We start from the raw sequence: 16741 nt of genomic DNA, 5'->3' as shown, positions 1-16741 counted from the left end.
GTTGAGGGCTGTGAAATTTACAGAGTACATATATAAGAGTACACAGATCACCCATACCAAAATGTGCGCCACTAGGTGGTGCTATATTGGGTGCAGATGCATTTTGGCTTGTAACTTTCACAATTTAAATCACATCTTCCAAAACTTCATATCCAACTGTTCACAGCAAATGGCACATTGGCCTGTCCTGACGCTCGCCCCAAGCCCGTCATCCTTTGTGACGTACTTCCATGGGCTCCGCGAAACCTGAGAGCCGAGTCGCACATGAAGGCTTGGCCCCCTTTCGTAACTGCTTGCAGTTTTAGTTTTAATTTGTTTTCACACCCGATCCCTTTAAATCCTAATCTAATCACAGTGTTCATCGTGTTTTCCAACTCACTCTTTAATCACTTTGATGTCCATGAAGTGGTTTCCATCATAGCGAACAGTGACTCCAAAATTCAAGGACACAGTGGAGTATTTGCCTGATTTAAACACGGAAACACCAGGGGCAGGAGAAACTGGTAGGTTCACTTTGGTTCCATTGACCTACAGGATGAAAATAGAAAATAATTTCTTTATTGTCATTGTAAAACATCCATCCATTGTCCAACCCACTTGTTCCTTCTCCAGCAGTCATCAGACTCTAGGCAGGGTTACACCCTGAGCAGGACTCCAGTCCATCTCAGGGCAACATACACACAGACAGACAACCATTCACACTCCCATTCACTCCTATTGAGACTCCAGTTAACCTGACAGTCATGTTTTTGGATTGTTGTTGGAAACTAGAGTAATCAGAGGAAAACCCATGCATGGGGAGAACATGCAAACTCCAAAGGACGTAAATGTCCATGCTGGGGCTTGAACCCAGGACCTTAAAATTAAAAATGTCATCCAATCAAGAAAGTAACATAAAAGTAGCATAAAAGCAAGAAACTAAATGAATAAAAATAAATAAGATATTGTTTAGAGTGACCTGTACCGTCTGCCTGATTGTAACAGTTCAAACAGGAAGAGTCTGGGGTGGGAACTGTCCTTGACATGACATCAAATGTCATTAAAAAACATTTATTACCTGTACAGTGCCACCTTTGAGAAGGGAGATCTTCATTGTGTGCACATACACATGAACAGCCTTTACATAGGAAATGGAGGGGTTGTTGAAGCGGTTTTCATTATCGACATGGACCTCAAAGTATGGCAGATCGCTGTCATTGCAGGGTGCTGACATCAGGTAGCTACAGTTGCCCATGAAGTTGTACTTGCGTTTGTCAAAGGTGGTATAATGAGGATCACCAGATGCGATACATGTAGATGTTCCTAGGAGAAGATCAAATCAGAAAGAGTCACTGGAACATAAAGCCAATAAACCATGAACTCATTGGGACTTAAATGGAAATTAGAGAGTTCTGGTTATGGTGCCCTTTTGAGAGGACATGTTTTTCACAGCTAAGCTGTTCGTGCTTTATTTTGTGTAAAAGATGCTTTTCTTAGCTGATAATTGTGGTTTTGAGCACTTCTGGTTGGACACGATGCCTCCAAAAAAGCTAAACCGGCAAAGAATTCAGTGAAAAGGTGCAGCAACCTCACTCATATTATTACTCTGACTGGATTAGGATACCCTTAGTTCCTTCCATGGTGTATATTCAAACAGACGCTTTGACTGGACTGATCATACCTTTAGGATAACAGCCTGCCACACCATTCACATCTCGGCACTCTTCGGTAGGGTCGCAGGAGTTATCAACACACTCCAAGGTATAGTTCCCCACACAACGACATAGTTCAGTGCAGCCCTTTCCAGAAACAATTTCTCCAGGCTGAAACAGACAAATTCAACAGATGGAAAATCCAACTTTTTGCACAAGCAACCGCTTTAAGCACACTTTGAAATATTTTCAGCTAGTTAAGCTAGGTTAACTGGAGCATAAACATTTATTATTTCCATTTCCACTGTGTCTTCTGACAATATTCAGTGCAGCCGCATCTCTGCGCATAATGCTGAGAGATTTAATACCTACCTGAGGGATGTACTTAATTTATGCGCAAAAACAGGCACCGCAAACAGTTCTAGGTTTCATAAATGTGACTGCGCCTACTGCATTAATGTATTTGCATTTCCTCCTCCCAATATTTTGTGTCCCACATATGAGCCACCCACATTACTTTTTCATCAGAGACAAACGCGCTAAATGAATTATGTTGCATGCTTGACAGATGCAATCCTGATTGCGTAAAGTTTGCACCACTTAATTATCAGCGCAAGTAGTGACGTTTGCACACGTTTTTACAGCCACAAATATTTAGCAAATCTGCCCCAGAGACCTATAAGAAGCTACATGGATAAGTGGTGACTTGTGTTTAAGTCAGGTTGCTTTAGCTAAACCACCACAATCAAGCTAATGATTGCCCTGGATGATTGATGTTGAGCCTGCACAATCGTTCTTTTACTTAGTCAATTAGTTACTAAGTGTAGCCATTGTAACAATGGATATATTGTATGACAGATTTATAAAAAAATATTGAACAGGCTCCTTCCTCTTCAGAATTACGAAAGTATGGAATTTTAAAGGAATAGTAAACTTCTCACCTCATAATAGTTATTGTGCTCATCTAGACAGCCACACGTCTCCAGTGGTACACAGCGTCTTCCCTTAAACACAAACCCTGGTTTGCAGAAGCATCCAGTGATACAGGAGCCAGAGCAGTTAGTGGAGGGTTCCTTACATGAGGGAATACAAGATGGACCACACTCAATGAACTCTGCATCCGGTGGACATGGGTCTGTGCAGGCAGAAAGAGATAAGAGGTTGGGAAATCAGACAAAGATTACTGACTTTAATGATGTAGGAATGTTACTGGAATTTATTCTTTCACTTGGGGAAGTGTTGGCAGGTCAAAAAGTAGAAGTATTTTAACTAGGTTACAGTATGTGTGTGTGTGTGTGTGTGTGTGTGTTAAACCTACCCAGAGGCTTGCATTCATATTCTCCCTCATGCAGCTGGCACTTTGCAGTGGTTGGGTCACAGCTGATGTTCTGACACTGGATCAGGCCTCCACTGTGACACGTGCACTTCTGCTCACAGTCCTTCAAATACCAGTCATCCCCTGCCTATGCAAGGTTGGGGATCACAATATGAAGTTAATTAGCACTATGAGATTAAATTTTATATTTCATTGACCATAATCTTTTTAATCGTTCGTTGACCACATTTCAGCAAGTAAAGACTCTGTAGAAAAAACACTGCTCAGACATGTAAGGCTCTGACTTACAGGGTGGTAAACTCCACTGGGATCCACACAGCCACAGTCTTTCAGTGCTACACATTTGTCATCGCTGAGGATGAAGCCTGGGTTACACTTGCAGCCCTCCACACACACATCCTCACAGCCAGATGGGCCAACAGAACCCAGACAGGTCTCAGGACAGGAACTGGTACACAGGGAGTAGGAGCTGTTGGGAGGACAGGCCAGGGCTGGAAGAAGAGTGCAATTTAAGTCAACTAGACCACTCCCAAACAAAGAAGGGATAGTGCAAAGGTAGTTTATGAAATGATGTAAAGTTGGATACAAGTACATTTTTAAGCAACAGTCAGATAACATCAAACATTCTGCATTAGGACACTTGAGCTTCATGCAGGTACAGGCTAAATAACTTATGGACCTAACAGGTCTATTTATCACCACCAGAGGTGAAAGTAACTGATTATAATTACTCACATTACTGTAATTGAGTTGCTTTTATGGCTTCTTGTACTTTTTTGAGTACATTTCTAAATCAGTAATTTTACTTGTACTAAAGTACATTTTAAAAGAAGTAAAGTCATTTGTTACATTTTTACCCCCAACCGTTACTGAGTAAATTATAATTTGTGAAACTACAAAAAATTAAATGATCAGACAATAATCAAATGCATCACATCATAGCCGACCAACCAGATTATACGTAATGCATGGCACCAAAACACCATTGAATATCGGTTGTTTTCTCAGTTTTAGAATTCATAATTTAGCTATACACAGAGCCTGAGAATCTTTTTATTTTTAACTGAATTAATTGGTGTTGTTTTATTTAAAAAATAATTGTCCATTTTGAAAAACCTTTTGTTTTATACAGATGTCTTTGTGGAAAACAAACTAAGTTCCAATTGTGCATGATTTTGTCTTCCTTCTGAAGTTTATACATGTATGGTTGATTTACTGTAGGCGAGATTTATGAGATTTATTACCAAAAATAAATGTGGGGGGTGAAAGTAACGAGTAACTTTTACCTTGAGTATTATTTCATTTAGACACTTTTTACTTGTACTTGAGTAGAATTTCAATAAAGTAACAGTACTTCTACTTGAGCGGATATATCAGTACTCTTTACACCTCTGATCACCACCTCTCCAACCATAACACTAAAGTCAGCAAGACTTACGACAGAAGTCTGGAGTTCTCCACTGGTGGACTTTAGCCCCAGCACTCAGGCATGCATCCGTGTAGGCCTGCAGTTGGTCACAGAGTACATGCTGCTGCCCGAAGAACTGACACATGTCATACACACAGCTTTGGAAGAATGGAGTGGGATCCACCACCCTCACACAGTCTCTGGAAGAAAGCAGGTGCCCAGGTTATTGCTAAGTGAAAGAGCAATATTATATACAGGAAATATGACATTTAAAAACAATGCAACAATATTTTATCCTAATGAGTCACACAATAGGCTTATTACAGAGCCCCAGAAATGAAAGTTAAAATCGATTTAATTGTGGCATCACCGTGGGAAATAGGTCAAGTGTGACGTACAGTATGTAGAGTCCCATACCTTCACTTGAGATTGAAATTGAGCTAACGCCAAAATGGCCAAAAATGTATTTTAGCCTTTTTTGGAAAGCCCAATCACAGTTGGGGGTTGGGGTCGGTGGCGGGATGTGCCAGGTGCTCGGCTGCTTGGGGCTTCCTCGGATGTCTGTGTGGGGGCGGTGGCTGCCTCTCAGCCTGGAATCTTGGGGGTGACTGGGGAGCTGCTCGGCCGTGGGGGGGTGGCCTGGGGCTCCCTGGCCCCCACTCTTTCTGCTGGCCTGGCTGCATCTGCGGGCCCGGGGCATTTCCTGGGTTTGTGGTGTTTGCACATTTACTGGTATACGATGCACTGGCACGCCTTGGGATGTGGGATAAAACTCATACTGGGCTTAACTTTAGACACGTTAATCCCAAATACCTGTTTTAGGTACTACCACTCACTCATTCCCCCTGTCCACAGCCACCACCATTATAGCTAAGCTTCACACTTGTCACTATACTGGCTTGATTACACAACATAATAAGCACAATATATTCTACAACTTCACATCTCACCCTCACTGTAAAACAATCTATTCTCCCAACCCTTTCTATTTCCTACCTTGAGTCTCTCCTCCCTGCTCCCTTTCCCCTCCCCCTCCCTCTCCACTTAGGTGTAACACTGCTCTCCCTTTTTATATCCTCCCGATAATAAAAGATTTCTTACCCTTCCTTAGGGAGGGCTGGTGATGGTCATAATTAAGCAATAAAATAAATCAATTTATTTTATTGCAATAGCAAAACATGCATTGTTTGCACTTCTTGTAGTGTTGACGTTTGACAGCATGTGCAGACAAGACAAAAAAAATAAAAAAAAGGAAAGCCCAATCACAAAAACATTGGGTAACACTTTACTTGAAGTTACATACATACATACATAAGGTTGATATTACGCTGCCATTATGACACTATGGCACTTGTCATTAACCTGCATAAAGTGTCAAGAAGGCTGTCATGAAATATCGTTTGTTAACCCTGACTCTTTGTTTCCCTAACCTTAACCCTACCCTACCCAACCCTAACCCTCACCCTTAGGATTGAGGGACAGTGGTCCGTTATGGGAGGAGGGCCAAACCTTTCCACCAGCATGACTGGAATGACGGACGTGGGAGACGGGCATATGACCGGGGGATGGACCGTGCACCGCCTGATCCTCACAGTGGAAGGGCACGTTTCAGTTCCCCTAACCCTAACCCTTCCTAACCCCACTAGTGACAACATAGCTCCAAAAGTGTCATAATTTAGTGAAAGATGTCATATTTTAGCAAACGACACCTTGTGACAGCCTTCATGACACCTTATTCATGCTAATGACAGATAATAACAGCGTAATGTATAAAACTTTAAATAAAGTGTTACCAAACATTGTATGCCATGCTGCAAATAGTTCGTACTATGGACTCACAGACACCAGTATAATGGAACAATTTTTAGTGATGCCGCAATATGTGGATGACAACATGGAGAATTTCTTTAGATTTTGCAATCCTCCTGACATTTCTCAGGGTGACCATACCAAATGACCCAGGGATACTGTTTTGATGAAGCTATTTATATGTTGGGACAGTTTACGGTTGAGTTTCGTGTTTGTGCGCTGTGCCAACCACTCACTTGACTAAGTTCTTCAGGAGGCCGCCCGAAATGTGAATAAGGTCGCTGACTCTATGAACTTTGTTCAGGGGAATAGCTGTGGTAATCCACAAGTCATCCAAATGCAAGGATGTTTGGCTATGATCCAGTAGTTACTATACTGGCAGTATGTCCGACAAGTTAGTAGCCTTACAATAAGGCACACCCACCTCCTTACTTCTTCTAAGAAAGTGAGTATGGTAATGCCACCGTTTCTGCTCACTTCCTTGTTTCAAAAGAAACCGAGCCATTTACAGCCGTAAAGAAAGAATATTATATCTCCTTTTTCTAATGCTGTCACCGCACAGCACCCCTTTACACTCGGTGTTGAGCATAGCAGCTGAAGGTTCATTGTTATTACATACAATCAATCAGCTCTGAAATATCTGTGAATTAAAAGTTCCTTTAGGTTTTTGCTTGAAAAATGATCTCATACCTCATTGTGTTTAAGTGTTGTGTTTCATGGTCTCACTTTATTTTTTTGTCAAAAGACTTGCGGGCTGAGTAGAGCTTTATTTCTAAACACCCCTTCCTGAGAATATGTTCCGAATTACGAATTAGCTTTGAAGTGCGCTCAAAACACAAAATCTTTTTAGAAGTAACAAATGAAAGATAGTCACATTAAAAAGTTAACACTAGTTAAAGTAGCCTTTCCCTTACATTGTGTTATTGTGTAAATGTGTAATTGTTCTGGGTTTGGCTTCAGCTTCTGTGGATGATCACACATGGTGCCATAGTCTCACCTAAACGGTCCAGCAGGGTCTTTGAGTTTGCCACATTTGTCAGGTTTCACTACCTCAGCCTCGAGTTTGGGGTCACAATCTGGGTCTGGTTTGGTGCCTGGAGTGCATCTGGTCCACACAAAGCACAAACACAGTACAGAGCATGATGCAAACAACACTGATCTGTGAAAAAACCTCATGTTTGTTAGTATTTGAGTCAAACTTGTTTTTTATTTACAATTTTATTTGATCCTATTTTGAATACGTCAAATGCTACACAGGCACATAATGTGAAAACCATTGTTAAAAACAGTCAAACGGCAGCTTACAGCATCACAAGGGTTTGAAAAAACTTACGTGTCATCCTCATCCTCATCTGTCTGCCAGCTGTTCCCAAAGTCGTTGGCGTTTCCTACCAGGGTGCCATCAGGCTTAGTGAAGTCATTGTTTGGTGTCCCATCATAGTCACCACAGAGACCACACGTTTGGTTGTAGTAAGAGCTGATGGAGGAGGATGAAGAGGTATTAACAGGGTGAATAGGGCGCCACTTTCTATATAGGAGAAAACGTGCAGAAAAGACTTGCATACATACCTTGGAACTGAGATCTGTGCATAATGGTTTCCATCCCAGCGGACTTTAAGGCCAAAGGTTGTCTGTAGGGTGACAAACTGACCCGCAAGGCTGATGGATATCATAGGGGAAGGGGAGTGAGGGAGGGCCACCTTGACTCCATTCACCTGACAGATGGATGAGGAAATACAAGAATGAGCAGTGTTAAGCATGGATTAACTAACATCTTGTTGTTTTATAATATATTATTGACAGTTTTCTTCAGGTAAAATGGTATCAGTCAGACTGACCAGTGTTTTCCTGCCTTTCATCAGAGTCACTGTGGTTCTGTCCACTGTCACATAGAGCTTTCTCAGGTATGACACACTAGACACCCCTCTTTCCTCATTTTTCCCCTCCACAGAGAACCAGGGACCTGTACAGGGGGAGAGCAAACACTGCTTACACACAGGTGAACACTAACAAACCATTGGCAGGTAATTAATTAATCAGCTAATACTATACTGGGGGACTTGTAGAGTCGGCATTCTCCAAGTCTGGACTCAAGCTCCAGTTCTCTAAAATGCATTCTAATGTGCGTTTTACATAAGTTATAGTTTCTGGCACAAGATAAAGCATCGGCTTTATCTCCCTGAGCTAATTGGCTAATAGAAATGTCACATGGAGCTTCACAAGTTCACTAGGCTAGTCAGCTGTATGTATTTTTGCAAGATAGCGGCTGTTTCCAGACAAAAATCCTAAAATACACAAATTGCATCTCGACAGCATGGGGATGTTGGTAATGTATTTTTAACAATGGTTTATTTGTTCCATAAGTGAAAAACAATTTATTTTTTACATTGACTCCAATTATCTGCACGAGAGCAAAAGTCAAAATACTGTAAAAAACTCAGTTTTGAAATAAAATTCTGATATTTTCCAAACATCATCTACAATGGCTTCAATTTTTTGGGATTTCTTTTTAATTGAACATTGAAAATGTGTTTAGCAAGAATTTACAGATATATGTTTACATCACTGTTTACAATCAAACATTATGATGCACTGCAGGTTCAATATTTCATAAATCAAAAATATGCGTGTAGCGTTTGTAGGGATGCATCTAGATACACAGGTTACGATTCGATTAAAAAACAATATCCTTTTTTTTACAGACCGATTTGATACGAATCGATTTGATTTGATAGTGTAGGAACTCTCTGATTTGTTTCTACGGTAAATATTTGTTGTAGATATTTTATAAAAGAAAGAAGTCAATTCTAAAGTGACTGTACAATATTTTCTTTTCAAATATGCAAAAGGCCACATATCCCAAGCATGGTGGCTTTATGGCACTGGCAAAACAAAAACAGAACAACAAAATCACATGTCAATGTATTTATTTTTTGACATGGACCAAAAAAAAAAAAAAGAATACTAACAGTGCAACATTTCAGCCTGAGCAGTGTTTTGAGCACGAGAGGTAGGTAACAAAGATGCAACATTTCAATGTAAACAAGTTACACACCTATAAACAAACCATGTATCTATAACTTTATATTGATGACCCCTGGTGGTCATTATCTTAACATCTTATCTCAACAATGCTAACACAAAGTGACAATTTTTTTTAGAGAAAATAAATACATAACATACATGATATGTATAAAATAAATCAAACAGCTGCTTTTTGACTTGGGAAAGGTAATCTGGTCCAAAGTGCAAAGTAGACTGCCCAACATTTATATTCTCACATTGCAGTTAAGTCTGACTCACAAGTAAACAATCATTATAGTTTTTAACTCACACACAGTAATGTAGTTCACTTACAGTTCAAGATTATTTATTTGAAACTGTTCAAGGCGGCCATGCATGTAATTATGGGTCAGCATTATCGCGTCTCCTTTGGTAAAGGATGCAACAGTGTTTCCTAGGCTAAAGGAGGTAAAAAATGAGCCTCTTTTACTGAGCTTAAAGAGAACTCGGATGTTCTTTATCACGGCCATCACTTAAACACTTCCGAGGGTGAAGGAACAGTGGATAGCAAAGGAGATAGGAGGGACTATTCGGACGCAGCCTTGGTTTCGCCGGCAGCTTCGGGACTCGCATTGTTTTTAAGTGGAGCTTAGAGACGCTGCCGTGTGTGTGATGCCGCCAACCGATTCCAAGTCTTGCGATACCTCATTCTTGCCTCTACAACCGATTATTCTAGATATTTCTGGCTAATTCCTATCGATTGAGGAGGCTACTACCGATGCAGCCGTATCTCTCACTTGCTGAACCGGATATCCGGTCACATTGGTTTATCGTTCACAAATTTAATCGTTTGTGTAGGACAGTCTGAAGATGTGCTGTCGCAAGTTTGGTGTCAATTGGGTTAGATCACGCAGCTGAGGTAATCTGATATGGGACTGGACCTTTGTGCAAAATTTGGAGATTTTTCACAGATAGGAAGTAGGATTTCCTTAGAAGAAAAAGAGAGACAACTATGAGAATAACTGGTCTCCTGTCAGTTTAAAGTGAAAGTGTTATAACCTGTGGTATTCTTGCAGTTCCTGGCCAGTGTGTAGGTACAGGTTCCCATGAAGTTGTAGAACTTCTTATCAAATGTGATGTAGTGAGGATCTCCTGAGACCACACAATCCTGGGATCCTGATGGACAGGATGGAACAAGCAGACAAGTCAATATGCAACACAGTCAAGTTCTCAAAAATTGGCCATTTTCCTAAAATAAAAGTCTACATGAGGCTTTTATTGTGCAAAACAATTGTTTTACTTCAGTTGGACCGATGTAGACTTACCAGTAGGATAGCAGCCCAACTGGCCATCCTGGAGTTTACACTCGTGCATTGAGGGACAATCATGGGCCACACAGGTAATAAACGGAGCATCACACCGACACTTGAGCTTACAGTCCTCCAAATAAAACTCCTCTCCAGGCTATAAGAGCAAACAGCAGAAAACAAATAAAATGTGTTTCTTTAACTACAACAAGAGCTCAGTCTCTTATTGTTAGTAAAACCATGACACAAAACAAACAAAAGCTCACATCACTGTACCTTATAATACTGGCCGTTGGTGTGGGTGCAGCCACAAGAACTATTTCTAACACATTTGCCAGCACTCAAAACGTAACCAGGATTGCACACACAGGCCTCGGAGCACGGCTGACCACCACAAGAGGGAGGCTTTCCAGTACATGTCTCCTGACATGCATCTGCACACGCTTCATAGTGGCTGTTAGGTGGGCAGGGAAGTGCTATCAAGAGGGAGGAAAAAGATTCATTAACAGATTCCACTCCTAATCCTTTTCACCAGTGATGCACAATATTATCAACACACTATCAGTGTCTGACACGTTGGATTGAAAATTAAGTATTGGAGATCGATCATTCAGCAGATAATAACCAATACAACAACAGGTTTTGATTCCTTGATCAACCAATCAACATCATATTTATATTGTACGTAGACGTCTCATGTCCAGTGGAAAGGCGGGAGTAATCATCAAAGTAGAATTATTCACTAAATTTACCATTTTCTAAACACTTTAATCTTTTTTTTTAATCATATACAACAACCCAATTCCTTCAATTGTCATTTGCACATTTGTTTTGTTTTGTGTTTGTTGGTTTGTTTTTGTACTTTTATTCCTATTTATTTATATCCTACAGTTATATTTTGCACTATTATCTCATGTTAGTATTTATTCTTGTTTCTTACTGTCTGCTCCTTTTTTATTGTGTTGTGTGTTGCTGCAACAACCAAATTCCCCCTCTGTGGATCAATAAAGGTGTATTCTATTTTATAGCTCTGACAGAATACTTGTATCTTATAAAAATGCTGTTTTTATCACTCACATATAAAACTTATGTAGATATAAATTGTTCTTACTAGGATTGGCTGTAAGTCTCCTAATTGTTTGGCTTAAAAACAAAACTTGCATAACGTGAGTTGAAGTATCTTTTCTTATTTTGCACAAGGAATAATTACTGATGTTACATCGTTTTCAGCTTTGTCTTATCTCGGCCTTTGGCAGCAGGCCAACATGCTAAAGAGTCTGCAAAAATAATTCTATGTATTAATTCCACTACAAAAACTAGATGATATCTGCAACTATGTGTGGGAATAAAAATATCAGTATTAGTATCTTCTATCAGCCAAATGAGTTATAATATATAAATATTGGCATATTAACCAAAAATACCCAAAATCATGCATCCCTACTTTTCACGATGTGGTGCATTAAGAGTCAACACTCACGGCAGAAAGTCTCATTCCTCCAGGGTCCAATGATGACCCCACGATCCTGACATTCATTCACATAGGCTTCGATGGCCTCACACAGAATGGGTTTTGCTCCATCCAGTTCACAGAGATCAAAGAGACAGTCTCTGAAGTAATTCTAAAGGAACATATGGTAGTTTGCAGTTACAAACCAAATATCTCCATTTTATGTTGCATCCTTCAAAGCTTTATATGCAAACCTGATTCAAATCAAACAACCTTTAAGATGTAATACAATGTACTCATTTGCATTTATGTAAAAGTCTCCATTTTAGCTTCCACCCCCAACACTCCAATCCATAACTACAGCAAAAACTGGATTATTCTGGGTTTATTTTATAATCAAACAGGGATGTCCAATACCTGACATGGGCAATTCAGTATAAAGTAATGTTCTTTTTTTTTTATATAGATGTAATAGATTCTTCTCCACATTTGTTCCAAAAAAGTTTGGTAAAAATACTTTTGGCTTTGTTTTATTAGACACAGTTTGAGGTTTAACTTATGGCAGAGGCTATCCGTACGGTTGCTGTATCAATATACCGACACTATATCCGTACGCAGCTCCCCTCATTGGCCAGTTTAGGTCACGGACTAAGGCTAAACCGAACCGTAAACCTAACCCTAACCCTAAAAATTGTTGCGATATAGGGTTATCACCTAACCCTAAACTTAACCATAACCCTAAGATGATACGTATGCGTACTTCAGTAAACGTACCAATAGCACTGGGGGTTGTCCGTACGCCAACCGTACAAATAGACACTTTTTAAACTTATTGACCAAAGTAGTTCAAGCTTTTTGGTATTTCAATCAGTTTGGAAAAAGTCCATATTGGTAGATCACAATGATCGATGTTACTCGCGTGTGTGCGTGCATGCGTGTGTGTGTGTGTGTACATTTGGGTTAATCTTGGGGTGGCACACAGCAAAGGGTCCCTTTTTGTCCAGCAGGATGCCACAGAAACCTGAGCTCTGATACAAGTCCAGGTCGTCATCGTCACACCCAGGAATGGTGACATTGGGTTTCTTGTTACAACTGTCAGAACACACATAGAGTTAAAGTTAAGTGCTTTTTCTTTTAACAATTTGATGAAACAGTTTGATTGTAGGGGATTTGCAAAATCTGATTTTTTTCTAAGTGATTATAATCCTAGATTTTTTACGACAGAAAATTTTAACAAACAATATCTCTGATTTCCTTCCTTGCTATGCTGAGTTAATGTAATTTCAAATTTTCCTATGTGGATAAAAAGTTGTTAATTATTTTACATAAGTAAAAAACCGAAATAATACAATTCATTACATTCTTTTAAAAAGCCTAAATCCTGACATATCTCAGTTTCCACAACTTACTCTGGATCTTTGTTCCAACTTTGTCCAAAGTCATTCGGATCATTGGTCAAGTTTCCATCTGGTTTACGGAAGTCATCCTTAGTGTTCCCATTATAGTCTCCACACAGTCCGCACAACGTGTTCTTATAGCTGTGGGGGAAAAAAGGTTTCAGTTTAAAATGAATAGATGGAATTTTGAATTTAGAACATTGAAACAAAACTGTGGAGAAAACAAGTGATTGGACAGTAACACAAACACTGGTATAAGTGTAGATGTGAGGATAGAATTGGTAAGGTTGTCATTTGTCTTTTTATGAAACACTTTGGTTAAAGAGAGTTTTTTTTTTTTTTATTAGGGTCCGAAGGCCAAACTGGCCGTAGGAACCTATTTTTTTGCTTTTCTTGGATATTATTATTCCTTTTCAGAAATGCCACTCAGGATACCCAAAGTGTCATCACAATTTGCATGCACTTTAGTCCTGCCTAAAAAATATATATTTTTGCAAAATTCATATGAACTTCCCCACATGTATTGTTGACCCTAAGATGAGCAAAAAACCAAACAGGAAGTCAGCCATTTTTGGTCAAAAAATGGTGTTTCCCCCTGCGAACTAGTCTGAGGGGCTCAATGCGATTCGCTTCAAACTCGGCCAGAACACTTAGGACCCACTAAATATTTAAAATCATCGAAAGTATTTGCGTATCTTTAACGGTTTGGTCGTGGCGCGACTGGCGCCATTGAGCACGCCATAATAGGAAAATGCATATTACTTTCTAATCCAAATTTCAAACTGCTTCATATCTGATACACATCATCATGTGTATCAGATGATACACATGATCCCTAAACCGTCCATCCCTAAACATAACTCAATGTCAAAACTACCCATCATGCCTTGTGCTCTCAGAGGGCGCCGCTTCTAGTGGAGTCCGACGCTAACAGCTCTAGCGGAAAGACGATATGACGTGTTGACTTCAAAATAGTGTTGGATGAATCTTATAAGATGGGAGCAGGTCGCTGATGGCAAAAAAACAGGCTGTGATCAGTGGGAGGGGCCTATAATTTCACCGGAAAATCCTTTGCCATCACATTCCAAATGCTGTATCTTGGCTATTTTTCAATGGATTTGCATCAAATTCACTGAGAGAGATTTTAAACTGGTTTTTCCTCCATACTGTGTTTTTTTGACTGGCGCCATTTTGCACACCATAATAGAAAAAACGCTATAACTCTCATATACAACATTCAAAAAGCCTCATATTTGATACACATGATGACTGTCCAGCCCTAAACAGGCTCAATGTGAAAATTACCCATCATGCTTTGCGTTCTCAGATGACGCACGCCGTAATAGAAAACCGCTATAACTCTCATATACAAAGTTCAAACAGTCTCATATTTGATACACATGGGTTAGCAACCCTGGCCACTCCTTCGGACCCTACCACGCCACTCGCAGCTTTAATTTTTATTTGTTTTCACACCCAATCCCTTTAAATCCTAATCTAATCACAGTGTTCATCGTGTTTTCCAACTCACTCTTTAATCACTTTGATGTCCATGAAGTGGTTTCCATCATAGCGAACAGTGACTCCAAAATTCAAGGACACAGTGGAGTATTTGCCTGATTTAAACACGGAAACACCAGGGGCAGGAGAAACTGGTAGGTTCACTTTGGTTCCATTGACCTACAGGATGAGAATAGAAAATAATTTATTTATTGTCATTGTAAAACATCCATCCATTGTCCAACCCACTTGTTCCTTCTCCAGCAGTCATCAGACTCTAGGCAGGGTTACACCCTGAGCAGGACTCCAGTCCATCTCAGGGCAACATACACACAGACAGACAACCATTCACACTCCCATTCACTCCTATTGAGACTCCAATTAACCTGACAGTCATGTTTTTGGATTGTTGTTGGAAACTAGAGTAATCAGAGGAAAACCCATGCATGGGGAGAACATGCAAACTCCAAAGGACGTAAATGTCCATGCAGGGGCTTGAACCCAGGACCTTAAAATTAAAAATGTCATCCAATCAAGAAAGTAACATAAAAATAGCATAAAAGCAAGAAACTAAATGAATACAAATAAATAAGATATTGTTTAGAGTGACCTATACCGTCTGCCTGATTGTAACAGTTCAAACAGGAAGAGTCTGGGGTGGGAACTGTCCTTGACATGACATCAAATGTCATTAAAAAACATTTCTTACCTGTACAGTGCCACCTTTGAGAAGGGAGATCTTCATTGTGTGCACATACACGTGAACAGCCTTTACATAGGAAATGTAGGGGTTGTTGAAGCGGTTTTCATTATCGACATGGACCTCAAAGTATGGCAGATCGCTGTCATTGCAGGGTGCTGACATCAGGTAGCTACAGTTGCCCATGAAGTTGTACTTGCGTTTGTCAAAGGTGGTGTAATGAGGATCACCAGATGCGATACATGTAGATGTTCCTAGGAGAAGATCAAATCAGAAAGAGTCACTGGAACATAAAGCCAATAAACCCTGAACTCATTGGGACTTAAATGCTGAAAAGCCTTGTGTAGCATTCCCAAAAAAATAACACTTAGGGATGCACTTTTTACCGATTATTACAAGATCACATTTATTTTTCACATTCAATGCTTTTCTTTTAAACAATTACTGTTCCTGCTATGGGTGTCCTGGCACAACTTTTTCACTTCCAATATGACACTGATATTGTCACCGATAATAATCCAATGCAATTTAAGCACAAACTATACAAACTTTTATTTTGCAGTGTGGAATGTTAGAAAAGGCTTGATTTTGTGATGTTTCTCAAACAGAGAACAATAGTCAGCAAAATAATTAATAAGAATACTAAAGTTATTTGGTAACACTTTACTTGAAGTTTTATACATATAAGGGTGACATTACACTGTCATTATTAAGACATGACACCTGTCATTAGCATGAATAAAGTGCCATGAAGGTTGTCAATAATGTTGTTCGTTAGCCTATCCCCTAACACTTCCATTATCCTAACCCCTAACCCTAACCCTTAATTATATGGAGGGAGAAGTGTTCTTGTGGTCCGTGCCCATTAAATTTCAATCCCTACCTAACACTAATCCCACTAGATCCTTCCACCTAATCCAAAAAATGCCAACATAGCTCCAAAGGTGTCATAATTTAGTGAACAACACTTAATGGCAGCCTTCATGACACTTTATTCATGCTAATGACAGATAATAACAGCGTAATGTCAGCTTTATGTATAAAACTTCAAATAAAGTGTGACCAGTTTTTTTCCACACTAAGTATATGTGGGAACATCGGAGAACATGAAAACCTTCCCCACAATATTTTCCAATGTCCATGCTTGTGTCGGAGATTTTTGATGAAGGCCAATTTAATCTGATACTCATATTTTTGCTG

General features: G+C 39.8%; 1 protein-coding gene across 2 annotated transcripts in view; it reads right to left on the bottom strand.

Moving 5' to 3' along the window:
- Positions 1 to 16741, bottom strand: part of zanl (zonadhesin, like) — a 75119-nt gene that overhangs the window by 43847 nt on the left and 14531 nt on the right. For both annotated transcript variants that reach the window (XM_028475034.1, XM_028475035.1), the window contains exons 13-31: positions 15551 to 15795; positions 14873 to 15021; positions 13354 to 13482; positions 12898 to 13036; positions 11975 to 12116; positions 10771 to 10970; positions 10513 to 10651; positions 10247 to 10363; positions 8023 to 8147; positions 7754 to 7899; positions 7518 to 7661; positions 7182 to 7289; positions 4406 to 4575; positions 3256 to 3458; positions 2950 to 3094; positions 2573 to 2766; positions 1661 to 1802; positions 1058 to 1302; positions 380 to 528 (exon numbers count right to left, since the gene is read on the bottom strand). In XM_028475034.1, the coding sequence (XP_028330835.1) occupies positions 380 to 528; positions 1058 to 1302; positions 1661 to 1802; positions 2573 to 2766; positions 2950 to 3094; positions 3256 to 3458; positions 4406 to 4575; positions 7182 to 7289; positions 7518 to 7661; positions 7754 to 7899; positions 8023 to 8147; positions 10247 to 10363; positions 10513 to 10651; positions 10771 to 10970; positions 11975 to 12116; positions 12898 to 13036; positions 13354 to 13482; positions 14873 to 15021; positions 15551 to 15795 (3031 nt within the window). The remainder of the gene's footprint in view (positions 1 to 379; positions 529 to 1057; positions 1303 to 1660; positions 1803 to 2572; positions 2767 to 2949; positions 3095 to 3255; positions 3459 to 4405; positions 4576 to 7181; positions 7290 to 7517; positions 7662 to 7753; positions 7900 to 8022; positions 8148 to 10246; positions 10364 to 10512; positions 10652 to 10770; positions 10971 to 11974; positions 12117 to 12897; positions 13037 to 13353; positions 13483 to 14872; positions 15022 to 15550; positions 15796 to 16741) is intronic.

This window comes from Gouania willdenowi, chromosome 18, assembly GCF_900634775.1.
Source record: "Gouania willdenowi chromosome 18, fGouWil2.1, whole genome shotgun sequence".
NCBI lineage: Eukaryota > Metazoa > Chordata > Actinopteri > Blenniiformes > Gobiesocidae > Gouania > Gouania willdenowi.
This window is presented reverse-complemented; position numbering and strand designations above follow the sequence as displayed.